A 21,116-nucleotide genomic window follows, 5' to 3' on the forward strand; every position below is an offset into this window, starting at 1 on the left:
CCACAGATGCGCAGGATGGTGATTGGTCGTCGGATGTCCCTTTGGGAAGCAACGACAGACAGCATCAATGAGGATCAGCCATCAGGCGCATTGCCAGCATCCTCTGGACCGATTGTGCTGGAAGTGCGACATTATTCTCCATATTTAGTTTAGAACCTTAGAGGCGAAATTATATAGATTTATTCTAAATTTAAATTGAACTAAGTTATATAAAATAATGTGTACAAAACTTACCATTTTAGGCACCCACAGACGTATTCGTGCTGCGGTTCATCGCTGTGTGAGTTGATAGAGGGGGAGAAGCGCTCATCCTCCTCTGCTGTCGCGCTCTGGAACGAATTATACATTCCAGTTTTTATAATTTTCATTTAGAAGATACAATTCCTGTCGTCGATATAACAGATAGATATAATCTCGGTCGCTCAACCCGTGCATGCCGTCTACATTGCGGTGTGAAGGTATTTAACATCTTGCAGAGGTAAGATTATTTGAACATTGCAATGTCTACACAGCACAGCGTTAAGACTATAAAATATATATCTTAACAAATATATTCCGAGTACCAACAATGATGATTTTCTTTTCCTTCCTGATGAAAATAGATTTACGTAATGGAATCCTAAAAACAATACATCTATTTCTAAAAGCTGTTGCAATCATCACATATATGTGTGAATGGGATTCAGTATTAACCCCAAGATACATTTTACACACTGTGCTCTGACCTCAATTCAGCCTTGATCTTATCTCTACCTCTGAGACTTGCCCACAGCATCTGTCATTGTTTTGACCAAATGCACTGACATTATTGATTTGATTATTTAAGGTACAACATCTAATTTATTTTATGTTATTTTTCAGTGTCTAGCAGTCTAAGCAATGGGAGCTCTAAGCAAACAGCAGTTCTTCCAGGAGCTGGGATCCGGTTGCTTGCTTCCGACTGTTCAGCACGGTCTGGAACAAGTATGGCAGCTGTTACTCATCTGCCTAGTGTGTAGGCTGCTGTGGAGATTGGGTAAGAGGGTTTATACAACACATGACATGTACTGTAATCTTTTAATGCAATTAAAGGAACAGTTCTTCTAAAATAAAAACAAATTACTCTCCCTAATGTCATTACAAACATTTCCTCTTTTCTGTGCCACTTGTGTAAGGGTATAGTGGCCAGCTGTTTAAAGCACCAAAAAGGACAAAAATACTCTTAAAGCAGCAAGTCTGTCATGTACAATGTGCAATATCTCAAGTCTTTTAAGCCATGTGATAGCTCTGTGTGAGGAACATCTTGCTTGACAGCTATGATCACCACCATACGCTCAGATTCGTCTGTAAATAACTCACTTTCTGTTGCATGGAAAGAGAGAAAAAAAACATGACCTTTGAATATCTTCTTATACTGAAGTACAATACAAATAATAGGTAATCAAATTATTCTGTTACAAATTATTTTTAAGCTGTTTTTCCTCTCTCAGGTCTGCCCTCTTTCTTGAAACACTTGAGTACGGTGGCAGGTGGTTTTTATACTCTTTACCTGTTCTTCGAGCTGCACATGGTTTGGGTGGTGCTTCTCAGCCTCCTCTGCTACCTCATCCTCTTCCTGTGCCGCCATTCGAGCAGCCGAGGACCCTTCCTGTCCATCACCATCCTCATCTACCTCCTTCTTGGGTATGAAGATACATCCTGTCTCGCTCATCATTTTTGCAATTTTTCCCAACAGCATTAGGAAGTTTACTTTGAAAATGTAATAGGGTACAGATAACAAGAGATACAGTGTTAAGATTCTGTTCTTTCTGTTTCAGAGAATTGCATATGATGGATACAACAACCTGGCATAAAATGAGAGGTCAGTCTTTGATGCTGTTTTATTACCGGACATCGGTGACCATTAGACCAGGACTGTATAGATGTTTCTTACTGTGATTAAATTTCGAGTAAAATACTTGTTGTGGTCATGTAGGTTCCCAGATGGTAGTGGCCATGAAGGCAGTTTCTATTGCCTTTGATTTGGACAAAGGCATAGTGGAGAAATTTCCCTCTCCAGTGGAGTTTATGGGCTACATTTACTTTGTGGGGACGGTCATCTTTGGGCCCTGGATCAGTTTCAATAGCTACATGGATGCGGTAGAGAGTCGAAAATTTGTGAGTCTCAAATTTTGTTCTAATACAAATAAGAGTTAAAGGGGTTTAAGAGAATCACAGATGCTTCAGCCAGCACTTTACCATGTTTATATGCTCTTTTTCAGAGTGTCTCCTGGTTTCTGAAGTCAGTCTTCAGTTGTGTGAAGAGCCAGCTCTGTCTGGTAATTTCCAACTGTATTGCACCCTATCTCTTTCCCTATTTCATCCCGGTCTTTGGAGACAAGCTGCTCCGCAAGTGAGTATAAGTTTGAGTTGAGTAAAATGATGAAGTTATTCAGTGAGCAATGAAATGTAAAGTATGGACTTATTCTTCTACTTCTAATATCAGACGTGTTGCTTTACTATCTGTGGTTTTTGACTGATCTGTTTTCAAATTATTTCCTCAGCAAGAAACGAAAGATAAGGTATTGTCCTACTTATGTTATTTACATAAATTTGAATCATGGGGGGGAGGGATACAAATTCATACAAGAATAAAACATACATCTTCTAAATTTACTTGTAAAAATAATTAAAACAACGAATTCTGCTAGGTTTGAGATTTCTGTATAAAACTTTTATTTTATCTGTTTCTTTCTATTTATAAAATAGAATTTTTGGATTGAGTTTATTAATGTTTTTTTTATTTTGTATTTCAATACAGGGGCTCTCTTAAAAGGTAGGCAATGCAAAGTGTTAAACCTCAGTGGTTTCATGTCTCTGTGGTTGTCTCTGATCTGTGATAACCTTCAGCTTTGTAATTCTCCTCATCAGGTGGCTACAGGCCTATGAGAACACCTTGTCCTTCCATTTCAGTAATTACTTTGTGAGTTATCTTGGTGAGACGACCAGCACATTGGCAGGTGCTGGTTTCACAGAGGAGAAGGACAATCTTAAGTGGTATGTATAAATGATACAGATTTAATCACTAGTCAGAATTTCAAATAGAGGACTGTGACATTTTTGCCATTGAAATTACCCCTTTTTCCTCTATATCTGGTTAAATAGGCTTAATTTAGTAGGCTCTGAAGTAAAGATGTTTATATTAGTGCAAAACACCTAGAAATTTTATTATAGAGTAAAAGATTCATAAAAAATATCAATAAAATGTTTATTCTGTTAATATAAATGTGTATGTGGTTGTTATTTCTGATTTGACAAATCCTGGCAGATCCAGAATTAGTCAGTCTCTCATGTCTATCTCTCAAGTGTTATTTTTTAATTCCATTTCTGTTGTTTCAGGGACTTGACAATAGCAAAGCCGCTAAATGTAGAGTTTCCCAGGTCTATGGTTGAAGTGGTGACTTCCTGGAACCTGCCCATGTCCCGCTGGCTCAACACCTGTATGTGTTTGTTTGTGAATTTGTGTCCTTTACTTTCGTATAGTGTTGTATTAGTCTTAATTACACTGAAATTAATAAGATATGTATTATACCTCCCAAAAAAGCATTTTATTTAGAACAGGCTTTTGTGTATTTTCTTTTACTTCCAAATATCTGGGTTAGTCACATTCTCCACCTCATTTGTTTTAGATGTATTCAGGAAGGCTCTCAAATATGGGAGCTTCACAGCTATTATCTTGACATACACAGCAAGCGCCCTGCTACATGTGAGTGCATTTATGGCTTATTGTTCAGTTGCCATTATAGTGATTATTTTATTTGAATTGATTGCATTTTTTTTCTCAGGCTTAAATACAATATTATATTTCTGTGCCCACAGGGTCTAAGCTTCCACATTGGGGCAGTATTATTTTCACTAGGCTTCATAACATATATTGAACACGGTGCGTATCTGTTCAGGTATTATCTGTAAATCTAATAATTCAAAAGCATTATGTTTAGCAGTTCAGCTGACTAATGCATCTTTTCACAGTTTTCATTTTCTTTCAGCTTGAATCTTGGTTGTGTGTTTAATGGACTGTTTCTTTATTCTGTGTTTTAGTGCTTAGGAAAAGATTGTCAGTCATTTTAAATGCATGTGTGCTCTCCAAGAGATGCCCATCTGACTGCAAACACAGACATAAAAAGGTGTTGTATGTGTCATTATGGCTGTAGAAGAATATCTATAAAATAAAATAAAAATGTACAAACCCGATTCCAAAAATGTTGGGACACCGTACAAATTGTGAATAGAAACAGAATGCAATGATGTGGAAGTTTCAAATTTCAATATTTTATTCAGAATACAACATAGAGCACATATTAAATGTTTAAACTGAGAAAATGTATCATTTTAATGTAAAAATAAGTTCATTTTAAATTTCATGGCATCAACACATCTCAAAAAAGTTGGGACAAGGTCATTTTATCACTGTTTGGCATCCCCTCTTCTTTTTATAACAGTTTGCAAACGTCTGGGGACTGAGGAGTTGCTCAAGTTTAGGAATAGGAATGTTGTCCCATTCTTGTCTAATACAGGCTTCTAGTTGCTCAACTGTCTTAGGTCTTCTTTGTCACATCTTCCTCTTTATGATGCACCAAATGTTTTCTATGGGTGAAAGATCTGGACTGCAGGCTGGCCATTTCAGTCCCGGATCCTTCTACGCAGCCATGATGTTGTAATTGATGCAGTTTGTGGTCTGGCATTGTCATGTTGGAAAATGCAAGGTCTTCCCTGAAAGAGACGACGTCTGGATGGGAGCATATGTTGTTCTAGAACTTGGATATACCTTTCAGCATTGATGGTGCCTTTCCAGATGTGTAAGCTGGCCATGCCACACGCACTCATGCAACCCCATACCATCAGAGATGCAGGCTTCTGAACTGAGCGCTGATAACAACTTGGGTTGTCCTTGTACAGTCCGGATGAAATGGCGTCCCAGTTTTCCAAAAAGAACTTCAAATTATGATTCGTCTGACCACAGAACAGTTTTCCACTTTGCCAAAGTCCATTTTAAATGAGCCTTGGCCCAGAGAAAATGCCTGCGCTTCTGGATCATGTTTAGATGTGGCTTCTTTTTTGATCTATAGTGTTTTAGCCGGCAACGGCGAATGCCATGGTGGATTATGTTCCCCTAAAAAGTGTTTTTGACCCTTGACCCTTAAGCACAGAGATTGTTCCAGATTCTCTGAATCTTTGGATGATGTTATGCACTGTAGATGATGATAACTTCAAATTCTTTGCAATTTTTCTCTGAGAAACTCCTTTCTGATATTGCTCCACTATTTTTCGCCACAGCATTGGGAGAATTGGTGATCCTCTGCCCATCTTGACTTCTGAGAGACACTGCCACTCTGAGAAGCTCTTTTTATACCCAATCATGTTGCCTATTGACCTAACAAGTTGCAAATTGGTCCTTCAGCTTCCTTATATGTACATTTAACTTTTACGGCCTCTTATTGCTACCTGTCCCAACTTTTTTTGGAATGTGTAGCTCTCGTGAAATCCAAAATGAGACAATATTTGGCATGGCATTTAAAAATGTCTCACTCTCAACATTTGATATGTTATATATATTTTCTAGTGTGAACAAAAAATATATTTTAATGAGATTTGTAAATTATTCCATTCCTTTTTTTTTACTCACAATTTGTACAGTGTCCCAACGTTTTTGGAATCGGGTTCGTAAATGATAAAAAAAAAAAAAAAAACATATTTTGATAAGCTATTGCTAAATTATTAACTTGTTCATTATTTTACTTGTTCAATATTTTACTATTTTAAATCTTAGGAAATATTACCATTTTATATTATCATTTCAAATCATTGCAAAGTTTAAAAATTGTACTTTTTTTATATGTATTCTTTTTTTTTATTTTTCCTCTAGGAATTTTGGGTATATTTCATTAATGGGACTTTTAGCATGTTAGCAGTACTACATTTAACATACCTGGGTTCAATTTTTGGCTCCAGCACAGATGACACGGATTCTGATGAGGTACAACTCCCTTTTTCTGAAATCTTATGTCCACTGCCTTCAGTGTAAGTTATTATTTATACTTGTTACATGACTTAAATTATTTTCTTTTGTCTGCAGGATGGCATGGCCAGCCATACCATTGAGAAATGGACACAGCTCAGCTGGACAAGCCACTGGTTGACCTTTGGCCTTTGGGTCCTGTATCGCCTTATTCTATAAACAATGAGACCTACATAGACAAGGAGAGATGGGGAGAGGATAGCAATAACTGTGATTGGATATTTTATGTGGTTTTACTATAGAGGAGCCATGGCCGTTTATGGCATCACTGTGAACTCTGGATGAACATGACTGTGGCCCAGAGTCCTCAAATCCAGAAAAAAATAACATACAGGTAATATTGATCCACACCATTGGACCACTGGATATTCTGAAGTTTTCTAAACTACTTAAAGTAAAGAAGCATCAAGAGCAATCCTCAATAAGTGTGAACATATACTTGATATTCATAGCCATTGTTAATGAATTTGTCAAGATTGTGATGACTAATCGATATTGTAGTTATAGTTGGTTTTGTTTGATGGTTTAGGATAATTACTTTTTAGAAAATTAGAAAATTAGAAAAAAAGGTAAATATTCTCAATGCTTTTTTTCAGAAGCCTAAAGTCAAATTGCAAGAATCAAGTTTGGCACATTTGTTCTGTTTCTTTTCCCCTGTTCCCAAATGGAATGACAACTAATACTCATGCTTATTTACTAAAGCACATATCATTTGTTCATTACAGTTGGCATATATGATAAACATGCCATAAACAGGGGTCACACTCACCAAACTCGTTCCTGGAGGGGCAGTATCCTGCAGAGTTTAGCTCCAACCCTAATCAAGCACACCTGAACGAGTTCTTCTTCTTATGTATACTTGACACTTCCAGGCAGGTGTGTTGAGACAATTTGGAGCTAAACTTTGCATGACACTGGCCCTCCAGGACAGAATTTGGTGAAGCCTGCCATAAAACTTCCTCACAGGGCTCTGAATGAACATATGATAAAGTTGACATCCTCTGTTTTGTATAAATTGTATGAAATAGTGACAGTAATTCTATGGGTGACTTTGAAACCTGTGAGACACTCAAAGTGTTAGTGTTTAGTTGAAGTAGGTTCTTATATTTAACCTTTGCAAAAAATTAATTAACAAGAAATGGAGAAAGTTAAATCATACAGATAATGTGTTTTTGTTTTCAGTGTATTTATTTTAATCTTTGCCATTGTTTGGTTGTAAAAAGTTATTTATCAGATCATCACACTGAATTATATGGATTGTTTTTTTAGTGCCAAACAGAACAATACTCATTAATAGCTGATTAATTACAGGTATGTTCTTTATTACTTTTAATTTATTTACTGTTTAGACATTTAACACGCAACACATTTTCTATTGGATCACCCTTTTGATAATCCATCCGTGTACTTTTATTAGTGAATAGTAAATAAAGAGTTCATATTACACTGATGATTTTGACTACATTATGTATGTCTGACTACCAAACCCTTGATACTAAAACATTCACATTTGTCATTTTCTCCAAAAATTTTCCTCGTCATACATGTGCGCAGCATTTTGTCTTTTACAGTAGGGGGCAGCAGCGAGCAAGCATTTGGACAGCGCAACCTTGCGACAGAAACTGAAGTAAAACACACCACAAATGGGACAACATGGCGATGTCCTCAGGCATGTCACTCTTTTCCCGTTTAACCGGCAGATCTTTAGGGACCGTACTCGGTCAATGCCGTGGAAAAACTCTCACAGCTCGGAGATGGTATATTAGTACCAGTGCAGAAAACAGTGAGTAAACGCATGATTTCCACGCACCACAGTGTTGACTTCAGTCAAACCGGGAGGTCAGAGGAATTGAGATAATATTTCAGGATATAATTTTACGCCAAACATCTTTTTATTAATTATTATCACCTGATGTTGTACGGAATCTTAATAATGTGAAATGCAAAGCATTTCAAAACACAGCATGCGATAGAGAGGCGTGTCTCGGCTGATATGTCAAATGGCACGAGCTAAGAATAAAGGCTCGTGATTGCAGAGCGGGTCATTGTAAATAACAGTGCAAATGTCAATGTTACCTCAGTGCGATACCGCCACATCATCATCATCTTCGTGGTCTCAATGAATTGCCAACGGGAACATTATGTTCTCTCACATCAATACTTAAGAAAGTCGCTGGTTTTCTTTTATCCGTTCCCAAATTACAGTTATTCATGATACCAGAGAAATATCACATACAGCTATTGCTATTTCTGACTGTGGTAGGGGTTAGTTAATAAGGTATCTCCTTCATACAGTTCTAAGCTTTTATATTTGTAAACATTTACAAGAGAGTTGTAATATCTGAGGTCCCTATCCCTCCTGAAACTAGCCAATAGACTACTAGCTACTTAAAATTAATAAATGATTTAATCAGTTATTTCTATCTTTTGCTGTGGTGTATCTGTAGGAAGTATCACTTCACATTTCCAAATTTTTATTTTGCCATTAATTGTAATAATCCAGTAAGATTGTGTCTGACAGCAGCCAGTGCTGCATACAGAGATCTGATCTGATCATCATCCAGTCTGTCTGGAAGAAACAGAACAAACAGAGACAGACTAAATCCAGAAGAACTGTGGCAACATCTCCAAGATGCTTCAAGAAATATTCCTGCAAGCTATCTGAAAAACTATGCACAAATGCATCTAAGGCAAAAGCTGCTTTAAACGCAAAGGATGATCACACTAATTGTTTAATTTAGTTAATAGAAGTTAATTGATAAAGAAAATCTATTTATGACATTATTGTTGACATCATCCTCATTTTACAGCATTTTTACACAAGTGCCTAAAATTTTTAACAGTACTGAAGCTTTGCAGGTTGGTTTCTGAAATGATAGTGAATAATCAGCATATTTATTTAACTTGGTATTTACATGACATGAGCTCTACTTCATGGAATTACTGTGACATTAGTCAAAATAAATGAAAATTGCATGGTTTATTATTTTGGAAACCATTTACAATAAGATCCCATTCGTCAGTGCATTAGCTAACATTAACAAATGAGTAATATATTATTTATAATAAGTCATAATAAACAATAATGTTATGTGTTCTTGCTGCTTTTGTAGTATTAATTTGTGTGCACTGGAAGCATCATTAACAAATTGCTAGTGTATGCAAGCACACTTGATAAAGCTCTTTCTGATTCAGATTTTTATTTATTTATTAATTGTTGATTAATCTTTGGTAAAATAAAATATTAACTAATGTTAACATATACAGCTTTTGGGGAAGTCGTGGCCTAATGGTTAGAGAGTCGGACTCCCAATCGAAAGGTTGTGAGTTCGAGTCTGGGGCCGGCATGAATTGTGGGTGGGGGGAGTGCATGTACAGTTCTCTCTCCACCCTCAATACCATGACTGAGGTACCCTTGAGCAAGGCATCGAACCCCCAACTGCTCCCCGGGCGCCGCAGCATAAATGGCTGCCCACTGCTCTGGGTGTGTGTTCACAGTGTGTGTGTGTGTTTGTTCACTGCTCTGTGTGTGTGCACTTTGGATGGGTTAAATGCAGAGCACGAATTCTGAGTATGGGTCACCATACTTGGCTGAATGTCATGTCACTTTCTTTCACTTGTCATTTTTGATAAAAAAAAAAATATATATTCACATTAATATTAACAAATGCTTTAGAAGTATTGTTAATTGTTCATTCACGTTTACTAATGTAGCTAACTAAATTGTAAAGTGTTACTATTATTTTATTATTGTGCAAAACACTGGTTATAACAATCATGTTCTAATATTTTTCCCAAATGTTTTTGGGAAATTTTAAGTAATAGTTTATCAATATAATAACCGCCATTTGTTTATTTATTTATTTATATCAGATTTGCAGTTTAAGCTTGATGAGCGGACAGCCCACAGCAGCCTGGACCTTTATAAGAAGGACACAGGTGTGATCTATCGCATTCTTGGTGTGGACCCCTCTCTTGTGCAGGACACTCCTCTCCGATTCCGGGACTGGGCTGTGGTTCTCGCTGACACCCACATTGACTCTGGACGGCACTACTGGGAGGTGACGGTTAAAAAGTCCCATGAATTCCGGGTGGGTGTGGCCGAGGTGATGACATCACGTGACGAATGCGTGGGCACCAACTCCAGTTCCTGGGTGTTCTCGTATGTCCAGAGGAAGTGGTTTGCTATGACCACTGGCAAGCAGGTCCCAGTGCCGTTGGTGGGGAAACCCGATCGCGTCGGGCTCTTGCTGGACTACGAGGCTGGACGGCTCAGTCTGGTGGACATTCAGAAAGCTGAAGTGGTGTACAAGATAAAAACACAGTTCCGCTCGCCCATCTGTCCTGCGTTTGCACTCTGGGATGGGGAGTTGCTCACACACTCTGGACTGGAGATCCCACCAGGGCTTTAGTGACTCTTGTTCATTCACACATGGATGCTACATGCCTCTTAATGGATAGAGAAAGAGAAGAAGTAGGGGCCTTATAAAAAGGAAGTCAGTGGGAAAATAGCTGTTTTTTACTGCCATTAAGCCAGATTTGAGCAATATTTGTCTGTTCACCTGGTGAAAACATCCTTAGTGTACTATTTGTGATATGCAGACGAACTAATGAATCCATATATGCACGTATAAATACTTGATATGCTTAAAAAGTCATTTCTTATTTTGCATCGGTGCCCAAGTACAGTGTTCAGTGATGTTTTCAATAAAAAGAGCTTCTTCACCAATAATATTCTTTATTTACAGTTTATACATTCACTTTTTCTTGTCTCATTTCATGTCATTCAGTCCATTTTACACTTTTTTCACATTCATATGGAACAAATACACTCCTTTAACTATATGAACTTTTTGTTCTCTCTCCCAAAACTTACAGTTTTGTATCCAGCAATAAAGTGTGTCCACATATCAAGTTTAAATATATTCATTTCTGGGCCAAAACACACCAGATGCTTCCCAAGCAGGTTCAGTTAAATCTTTTGTGCCCTACATTAAAATAATGTATTTTAATTTATATAATACCTTACAGAAAAATTTATAAACAGGCTTTAGAAATTCAAACATTAAAAATAGTACAAATATAAAAATATGTGCTCATAATGTTAAGCCAAAGATTATTAATAACCTAAATGACATGGAAAGCTTTGCCATACAGACAAATGGGCCAAAGTTCACATTATACTGGCTTGCTAACCTCCTAAAGGTAATATGAGGTAATGACATTTCCAGTATGGTTATCTCATAAATAAACAACTTTTTAATGTGCATGCATGCTTTTCTTGACAGATAGCCTGCTAAATTTACTGTTGTACTTTGCTGAAAGAAGCCAAGAAAGTGCTTAGGAAAATTCCAATAGGTTTGAAAGATGGTATTAGCAATTTAATGAATAGTTCTCAAATATTTTCTTAAGAACATCTTCAAGAGCAACATTTCTTAAAATGCCAGCCTTTTATATTTTATGATTGTATACTAGTTTGCTGGTATAAATAGTAGTGAATCTGAAGGAGATTTTGAGAATCCAGCTTCTAGTTACTGGCTAACCTTCCAGTTAAGGATGTGTTTTAACATAAAAATCCTTCTTCAGTGATAAATGTGAAGGGAAAGGAAGCTTCTGCATTTCTAAATTGGTCCAAGCACAAACCAAACTCCTTGAGGACCAGTACCAGAATTTACCTGGATGTACCTGGTGGTTTCATAATCCCACAACAGACTGAACGGAGGTTTGAGAGACTACAGTAATGACCATCTTAAACCATCAACAGAAGCAGAGCTTTAGGTTTGAAGCACTATCTCGCTCACACCTGTTCAGCATGTCCTTACACAGGCTTTGTCATAAATCTCTCACCCACATGCTTCCCTGAAGTCACGAGACTGAAGTTTGGGATGTTCATGGTAGTTGTCGCTCATACTAAACCCTCCAGAGTCTCCATGCTCTTCAGCTCGTCTGCGTCCATGGTGGAATCGGGACACGTGTCTGCGCTGAGCTCCTCTGGCATTAGTGTGTGTGTGTAAATGCGCTGGTACTCTTGTAGTACCGTGACCACGTCGCTGTGCCCAAACTGCATAGCGTCATCGAGAGGTGTATTCCCCCATCTGAAAAACAGATGCATTTTAATAAAGGAGACAAAAACAGAACAGAAAAAGTGCATGAGTGGGGAGTTCTGCTTTACCTGTCCTTCGCATATGGGTTGACTTTGCAGGTATGTGTTAAAAATTTGACAGCATCCAAGTGCCCTGAAATCAGAGGTTTAGATAAATGAATAAATCATTTGTTAATTTTCACCCAAAAGTGGAATATTGTGATACATTATAATTTAAAATAACTAAATGATAAATAAATGTAATGTATTCCTGTCATGGCAAAGCTACATTTTTAAAAGCCATTAATGCAGTTCTCAGTTTCACGCGATCATTCAGAAACCAGGATTCTTCAGTGAATAAAAAAATTCAAAAGAACAGCATTTAATTAAAACAGAAATCTTGTGCAACATTATAAATGTCTTTACTGTCACTTTTGAACAATTGAATACGTCCTTGCTAAATAAAAGTATTAACTTCTTACCTTTACAATAGTGTTAATACACACATAAAAAAATCCCAATATAGCCTTATTACCTTCTGCTGAGGCCACATGTAGGGCGGTACGGGTGTCATAGTCAGTCAATTCCATATTAACTGCAGACAGAGCGATTCTGCGAAACAAATTAATATCTTATTGTTGCTCATGACCACTCTCATCTCAAATCTTTGTATTTTTATTTGCAATAAAAGAGAGAAAATTGTACCTCCTGAGAGCTGAAACATCACCACTATAAGCACCAAACATCAGATCCACCACAGACTTGTTCTGTAATATACAGTAAATATAATGATTGATCACAACTCTGAGCTAGCATCTAGCTTTTAGCTTTAATGTGCTAGCACTGTGTGGCTGAAATTGTCTGTGGTCTCACCCTCTCATGGCCTGTCTGTCTGCGAGGGTCTAACTTCTTCGTAAAGTGTCTCAGATTGTCATAGTTGTGGAAGTTAAAGAGGGAGACTAGCTCCTAAACGACAAGCAAATTCAGTTAATGGTCTCACAGAACAAAATAAACAAACAGAAAGAGAGAGACCAAAGCAAAGCTCATGATAAAGTACCTGGCAGAAGTGGATGCCTCGGATGCTATTGCCAACACGGTCAAGAGCTGGAGACCAGCACATCACCCCCATGATATTAGGAACCACAAGCAGCACGGCACCAGACACCCCAGATTTAGCAGGCAAACCCACCTGAGCAAGGGAAACACAAACAATCACAGTGATTTTATTTAAGCGATTAGCTGAGGTTTAAAGCAAATGACTTAAATAGTTTCATCTAACTGTAAAGTCCACTGTGTCTGTGTACTTCATCACACTGGGGAATTCAGCAAGCAATGTGACTCACGTGAAAGGCAAACTGGCCGGAAAAGTCGTACATGCCACACGAGTGCATGAGACTGAGAGTGTTGCGGACGGCCTCGGCACTGAGCACACGCTCGCCTGTGATTGGACAGATCCCTCCGTTAGCTAACGTGGCTGCCATGACGCTGCCAGACTCGCATGTCACCTCAATAGAACACAGCTGGAAAGGAAAGAAAGACATTAAAGAGAAAGTATGATTATTAAAGACAGTTATGTGTCAGAATGACAGTGGATTTACCTGAAAGTAGAAGTCAAGGGCTGCCATCATGTCAACTCCACTGGGAAAACACTACAGAAAAGCAGAGTAGTTGGTGAGAAAGTAATACAAATCCAGTCAATATGCTTATGAAAATGACAGCGACCAAAGAGAGACTCACTCTTTTCTCTTTGAGATAATAGCCAATCGCATAGTTCCTGTCACCGGTCTCTTTCTCTGACTGGAAACTTTAAATATCACCAGACATTTATTATCGCCAGTACATATTAGATAACAAACTGTAGGTTCACCTCTGAGAGAGTGTAATTTGATAGAGATAATGAGGTTGTATTTAAAACTTACGTGGCATTACTGAACCCAACATATTCTCTGCCAGCCATTCTCTTCAGATAATCCATCATCTGACACACAAACAGAAATCAAAATTTATAACAAGCAAGATAACAGCAAACTCCTGGGATGGTTCATATGGTGGACATGTTGCAATGTAGTACTCACAAAGTCAAACTTCTCTGCCTTGTTGGAGCCCAGCTGTAACAGAGACAAAAAATGAGAAAGTGAGAGAAGATGACACTTTAGCATAGTTTTAAAACAGAACTCATTTTTATTAATCAACAGTCAATAGATTAGTAAACCTTGATTTAAAACTTTAAAGTGAACTTTTAATTTGACATGATTACAAAGTGCACTATTTAAACGTGTTAAGAAACTAAATGCAGAAAAAGAAGGCTAACCTGGAAGGCTATAGTGGATTCATTCAAAAAAATGTAAAAAAAAACAAAAAAACCTTAATAATAATTTCTGAGGGCTAACCCATAGCTGATGCCAGTCCTAAACAAACTGAATAAATCAACAGACAGACAGAAAGATCCAGAACGAAAGAGTCAGATGAACACATTCAGCATTCACAACATCCACTGTAATATAGTCAATGTACTATAAATGAACTGCATATAAATAAAATTAGCTTCTGTTGGCAAGCAAAAAATAGCCAACAGTGATTCCAGTGACATGGTTTACTTTGGGTCTAATCCAAAGATTCCTATGTAAACAGTAATACTGTGCAGTATTTAGACACTCGGTGGCAGTGTTCAGCACAGAAAAGTGTGGTATGATATGAGATCATAACTGTCTTATTCTACAAAAATGCATTAAGATCTAAAAAAGTTTATGAGTTCATTGAATGCGTCAAGCATGTGAAACCTTATAGAATATTAAAGGAGAGTATATCTTATTTAAAAAAAAAGATCAAATGTGGCCATGATCATGATCACACATGCTTTTCATTGCACGGTTGAAGTGAACATGACAGAACAGAAAGACGACTATAAAGCCAAATGATTCATCATGGACTGCTAGTCCCTAACTGGTGTTAGGGACAAAGTTCCCCACATATTGAGTTTCATACAGTATGTACTAAGGTGTGATGTTAAGGTGACCAGTTCCACAAGGTCCAAAAGGGAGTCCCATGTGCAAAGGTCAGCGCAATCAGATCACAGCTTTGAGATGTCTTAGTCTTAAAAAGTACTCATGCGTGTCTGTGCTCACTATGTTGCATAACATATTTAAGGGCACAGGTCAAACAAGAAACGTTTACACTTTTGAACTTTAAATAAAAGTAAAGAGTCCCATAATTATACATGTAATTAGGTATTGTTTTTATATCAGTTCATTTAAACCACTGAAATCTTTTACATTTCCATTGCAGTCTTAGACCTGCAGGTAATTTTGAACATGCAGAAAATCGGACCCTATTTAAACATACTCAAAGGCGTATTTCTTAGCACATCTTCTGATTGGCTGTTTAGATACACCTCTTGACCACTAGCTGCTCTTATTATGTTATTTATAAAAAGACCACCCACTCCCCTCATTACACACAAACACACAACGTTTTAAAACCAGGTCAATAGGAAAGGACAGAAATATAATTTTGTCCAATTAAATGTAATTTGTCTATTACAGCTATAATTTCTGATATTAATGCAGCACATCAGTGCTGCTGAATTTAGAGTAGCTATTCAAGGATATCAAACTAAAATAAAAATTTATGTGTCATGGCTGCTAAGGCTAGATTTTTCAGTTAGTATTGTGAGGTATATTCTTACCTTTAGGAGGGAGCTGATTACAATGGCTCCTGCATTTACCATGGGATTATGGGGTTTATCTGGGAAACAAAAAGGTTTAGTATCGTTTTAAGTGTCCAAATACTATTTGAGACCACTTTATATGGCCGTTTTTTTGAGTGATGGCATCAACATGAGAAATAAAACAGATTGTGATGGATTCTCACCTTCTTCATCTAAATAGAGTTTGTTGAATTTGAGGCCACTTGGTTCCTTCCCCACATATCTGTGCACAAGTTCAGTGCCATTCTCGTGCACAGCCAGCGCATACTCCAGTGGCTTCACACATGACTGCAGACAGAATGGCATATCTGTGTCTCCTATAGCATGCCTTTGTAAAGAGGAAGAGATCAAATTTAAGATACAGTGAGTGAGAGGGGCAAGGGCAAAAAAACAATATCACTATAATTTACTGTCAATAAAAATCAGAAAGCATCATATGTGAGTGAAATTTGGGTTAGGCAGATTAATAAAACTCTATGTTGAACTACATAATATATGTTAATATGTTGATACATCTGTGCTCTTTAAAAATGCAAAGGGAAAAAATAATTATATTGTTGTCGAGAGAAAAAAAATCATTAAAATAACTATGATATTTAAAAGCAATATTACTAATAAGAGCAATACTGTAAAATATTGATTTAATACATTGGCGTTCAAAAGTTTGTGGTTGGTAAGATTTTGAAATATTTTTGAAAGAAGTCTCTTATGCTCACCAAGACTGCGTTTATTTGATCACAAATACAGTAAAACAGTAATATTGTGAAATATTTAGTGATGGGCAACGAATAATCTCATCCAAAATAAAGGTTTCTGTTTGTATAAAATATGTGGGTGTACTGTGTATATTATATATATATATATATATATATATATATATATATATATATATATATATATATATATATATATATATATATATACACACACACAAAGACACAATTACAGTATGTATTTACATGTCTATATTCATTTAATTTATATTATATACAACTATATTTAATATATAAACATAACATATACGTATATAGTAAATATACACAGTACACACAAAAATATTACATATACAAAAAATATTTTGGATGTGATTAATCGTGATTCATCATTGCCCAGCAGCGCTAGAAATATTATTACAATTTTAAACAACTTTTTTAAATAAAATATATTTTACAACGTCATTTATTACTGTGATGGCAAAGCTGAGATTTTAAAAAGCCTTTACTCCAGTCTTCAGTCATTCCAATATGCTAATTTGATGCTCAAGTAAAATGTGCTGCTTAATATTTTTGTAGAATTTTTATATTCTCATAATGATGTTGTTTTGATTAATTAAGATCATAATATTTGAATAATATTTCAATATTATTATAATATTTCAATTGTGAATTGTTTGTACAGGTGGACCAAAAAATTTATTCTGGTCTTGACCCTTTTCTCAAAAAAGTATATTTTACCTCTGACCATCCACTGTGCACAGAGAAACTCCCCACAGGTCCGGACTGAACTTAGCTAACTGAGGGATGTAGTTTGCAACCTGCGCAAATAGACACATTGACAAATATAGAGATGAGAAGTTGATAAATATTTTTTGTAAAGGTTATTCAGAAACAGCGATAAGGAAAATCAATGTCTTACTTTCCCTTCTTTCTGAGCCTGTGCATTATAATACAGATGGTTTATGAGGGAGGTAAAGGACTCAAAGTCTGGAATGATGAACTTCCTTTGGAAAGCTTGAGTCAGTAGGACTATGTTACTGCCAACACATCTAGAAACAGAAACACACAGATGCCCATGTGACACAACTGTGACTTCACAGCCACCCGTGATCTGTAATGTGCTAAGAGAGTTTTACATGGCTGAAAATGATATTTGATCCATGTTTATTAACACCGACTGAGCTGGTTCAACTTGAGCGGTGCCTCACAGGATTAACAAACACGTTAACGCTGCGTAAAATGGCTTAGCTTCACACATGCTCCAGCAGAACGCATGTACAATCACATACAAACACAACAGGTGGCAAGCTGTATTTACCTCTGCTGGGGAACAGAAAGTCAGGTCATAAATTTGTAAATGTGATGGTGTGTATGTGTGCATGAAGAACTGACTGCTTGTATTTCCAGACTTCCAGGAACATTGAGATATCATTCACCTGTAAGGGGCACAAGTGCGTGCATATAGCATAACAGCTGCAGGTCATAAACTATAAGTGACGCCACAGCAAACACACATACTCTCTTATGCTTTTCATTGCTGAGTCAATTTTCTACTCACTTTCTGAACAGTTCCTGGTCCATCATTGCCGTTCCAGCAGACTCTTGAATAGCCTGGTGGATTTGCCGCATGCAGTCTCTCAACCGGGGGTCAGAGGTCAGCAAGCCTGTGCTTTTGAGTGCCTGAGAAAAACAAGAACCCATATTGCAATATTATTCATATTTCAAATAATGAATTATTAAATTGTCCAGTGAATAATTATTAATTATTTTTATTTTCTAATAAATTTTAGCACACATTTAGAGATGAACTACTAGTTATGATAAACTATATAAATATAAATAAATATATATATATATATATATATATATATATATATATAAAGGAAATGCAGAGAATTATGATGTGTCCCTTATACATTTTTAATGATTGAGACAAAGTTCTTACAGTACTTTGCAACAGTGTTTACATTAGTCAACTGAAAGAGCTCACCATCAATCATTTGGTAGGAACATGTTTTTCTTCAGTCAATAATATATAGCCGTTCAGCTGTTAAATTGCAGCTATGGTGGAGATGACCATCATATATAGACAAAACAAGCCCATGCACATAAATTATAGCAATAAACTTCTTAAGACTTTAATGGGTGTATATTTCTGGGTGGCATGTGTACCGAAGTACACACACACTGAAGGTGCAGTACTATGTTTGGAAATACAGAGATTAATGTTTTACCTTGGTTAAAAGAGTCCATAATTTTATGTATTGCTCCCTGTAATATAAACATCCAAATATAGATCCGCACGTTTAGGAATAGGTACATTTATTTTGGGCTTGCCACTTGGCCCACACATGAAGCCTATTTATAGTACCATTATATAATACCAAATATTTATGACTATAAGTTAATGTGTAAGAATAGAGGCGTCTAATATTTTGAATAATACTAAATGGAAAGAATGAAGGTATACATGGTGTTTATAGCATGTACTAAATCCCCTTTTCCTCTCACTACAGTGCATGCTGACTAAACCACACACAAATGTCACAATGGTATCAGCACTCTGTGAATATAAGTGCAACTCACAGCCAGGAAACGCGTCACTGAGATTTTCTCTTCTCCTTGGGTGATAGTGTAGAACAACAGGTCCTCCAACCCAGCAACCACCTTATTGTTGCTTAAAACACAAAAAAATGCAGAAAACATGTTTTACCCAACACATTTCATTTTAGAAAGATATTAACCCCTCTATATTAAAATTTGAAAAGCCCTTTATTATCTCCGTGGCCAGCAGGTAACGCCTCTCAGAGGATTTACCTGTACGTCGCGGCGTCCGTCTCTGTGATCACGTGCTGATGGCGCGGATGCTGGCCTGGAGATGCGCTCGTGTGCAGCAGCCGAGCAGGTGAATGTCTTTTGTCCAAATTTCCCGCAACTCTCTCCCATTTTCCAGCATTCTTAATGAGTAAAATACCAGCTCTGGACGCCCGTAGGGTCTTAACACAATGCATAATCAGCGCCCAAAGTTTGTATTTGTAAATCAGCGACCTGTGAGAGCTCTAACCCAGTGTGAATAAGCTGCGCGTGTCTTATGCTTATGAATCGCGTCCTTTCTATCGAGTGCCTGATCGTCCCACGAGGCATGGGGAGTGACTTCTGTTGACAAATTTAGCCGGTAACCGAGGAATCATAGGCAGGTGAGGACACGCCCCCGTGTGGATGTTAGGGGCGTGATGGTGAGAGAAAAAAAGGAGAGGGATAATTGGTGGATCCCAGAACAGACGTATATGGCTCAATTATGCAACCTAGGATAGACTTACTGAGCTTGGACCTTTAGCTGCTTAAAAGTTTTTGATACAAAAGCAGACATAATAATTGCCCATTTAATCCCACCAGTAATATTTGAACCAAATTTTACCTTTTGAGCTTTGAACTTTGCCTTTTTTTGAGCTTTGAAGTAAATAAAGAAATAAAGAAAGACCATTTGTGACCATTGGGAAATCATTATTAATTAGTAACTGATTGGTTCACATCAGTTACCATTCAGTATTTAAAATTGTGTGTGTTTATTTTATACATATAAAAATAAATAATATACTAAATAAAAATACATTTCATTTGTATTATAAACCCCCTTTTTTCACAAAAGTTTTTTAGAAAATAGGATAAAATTAATTAACTTGCAGTCATTTATATAAATGTGTAATTACAATTGAATATAGGTAAATAACTATAAATATAAATATAGCTGCAAGCAGCGATGGCGGGATCAAGCCACCAATGCCATCACCACCCCGGTGGCATCAGGTAAACTGTGTCCAGCGGGCACATGCATTCACAATATCCCTCTGGCAGTGAGGATTTAAAGGATATGGCAGTTAAAGGGTTAATCCGAATCATCTAGACTTTAAATTCACATTCACAGAACAATATATATAACTTTAGTAACACTTTATTTTAATATATATAAAAAATTTATAAGTTGTGCATCGTAGCTGACACCTAAATGAACACATTACAATTGGTTTATGACTGCAAGTCTTTCTCCTCAAATGCTATTGAGCTTCAAATTTGCTTTTGAGCCCATGTGAAAAAGTAGCATAATTTACATATGACTTACAGTTTGTTTTAATAAATATCAAACATTCAATTTAATGGTGCATTATAGCTGTCACCTAGATGAACAATTACAGTTGTTTTTATGACTGTAAGTCATTCTCTTCAAATGCTACTGACGTTAGAAAAGTGTATAACAATATTACATGAAACTTTAGAGACGGCCCCTAAATTTGAGACTCTCGAATGTCCAATGCCAAGCCAACTTTATGCCTGTTTTTGTTTTGTTTTTTACTTTATTTTTCTTTTCTCTGTGCCGGATTGCTGATATCTTTTACCCGGGCATAGATGTCCATCCATCAATTACGAACATTCATCCGCAAATGTCCGAGCGGTCGCGAGCGCGGATGGGAGAATGGCGCATGTTTTATTTTTTTTTAGCTACTGGGATGGTGCCCCCTCTGGGAGTTGGTGCCCTACGAAGACTGCGTATTCTGCATATAGGCGGTACTATCTGGA

The 21,116-nt window shown here is 36.8% G+C and overlaps 3 protein-coding genes across 3 annotated transcripts; 2 read left to right on the forward strand and 1 right to left on the reverse strand.

The window, feature by feature from the left end:
* Positions 1–25: 25 nt before the first annotated feature.
* On the forward strand, positions 26–7,487 carry porcn (porcupine O-acyltransferase). Its single transcript, XM_052562745.1, has 15 exons — positions 26–478; positions 862–1,015; positions 1,470–1,662; positions 1,797–1,840; positions 1,955–2,136; positions 2,241–2,371; positions 2,523–2,540; positions 2,780–2,794; positions 2,890–3,015; positions 3,358–3,458; positions 3,648–3,724; positions 3,838–3,901; positions 4,060–4,145; positions 5,885–5,995; positions 6,095–7,487. Exons 2-15 carry the CDS (start codon positions 880–882, stop codon positions 6,194–6,196), a joined length of 1,386 nt encoding a protein of 461 aa, XP_052418705.1. The 5' UTR covers positions 26–478; positions 862–879; the 3' UTR covers positions 6,197–7,487.
* A 162-nt stretch (positions 7,488–7,649) lies between these two features.
* LOC127963564 (SPRY domain-containing protein 4) lies at positions 7,650–10,769 on the forward strand. Its single transcript, XM_052563537.1, has 2 exons — positions 7,650–7,820; positions 9,911–10,769. Exons 1-2 carry the CDS (start codon positions 7,691–7,693, stop codon positions 10,447–10,449), a joined length of 669 nt encoding a protein of 222 aa, XP_052419497.1. The 5' UTR covers positions 7,650–7,690; the 3' UTR covers positions 10,450–10,769.
* Positions 10,756–19,701, reverse strand: gls2a (glutaminase 2a (liver, mitochondrial)). Its single transcript, XM_052563536.1, has 18 exons — positions 19,359–19,701; positions 19,128–19,218; positions 18,100–18,221; positions 17,461–17,590; positions 17,280–17,359; positions 15,990–16,153; positions 15,805–15,863; positions 14,195–14,227; positions 14,039–14,097; positions 13,857–13,923; positions 13,718–13,768; positions 13,463–13,639; positions 13,177–13,308; positions 12,993–13,085; positions 12,825–12,886; positions 12,655–12,731; positions 12,210–12,273; positions 10,756–12,132 (listed from the first exon to the last, which is right to left on the reverse strand). The coding sequence occupies exons 1-18, from the start codon at positions 19,550–19,552 to the stop codon at positions 11,943–11,945; spliced, it is 1,845 nt and encodes a 614-aa protein (XP_052419496.1). The 5' UTR covers positions 19,553–19,701; the 3' UTR covers positions 10,756–11,942.
* Between the last annotated feature and the right edge of the window lie 1,415 nt (positions 19,702–21,116).

This window comes from Carassius gibelio, chromosome B8, assembly GCF_023724105.1.
Source record: "Carassius gibelio isolate Cgi1373 ecotype wild population from Czech Republic chromosome B8, carGib1.2-hapl.c, whole genome shotgun sequence".
Classification (NCBI taxonomy): Eukaryota; Metazoa; Chordata; class Actinopteri; order Cypriniformes; family Cyprinidae; genus Carassius; species Carassius gibelio.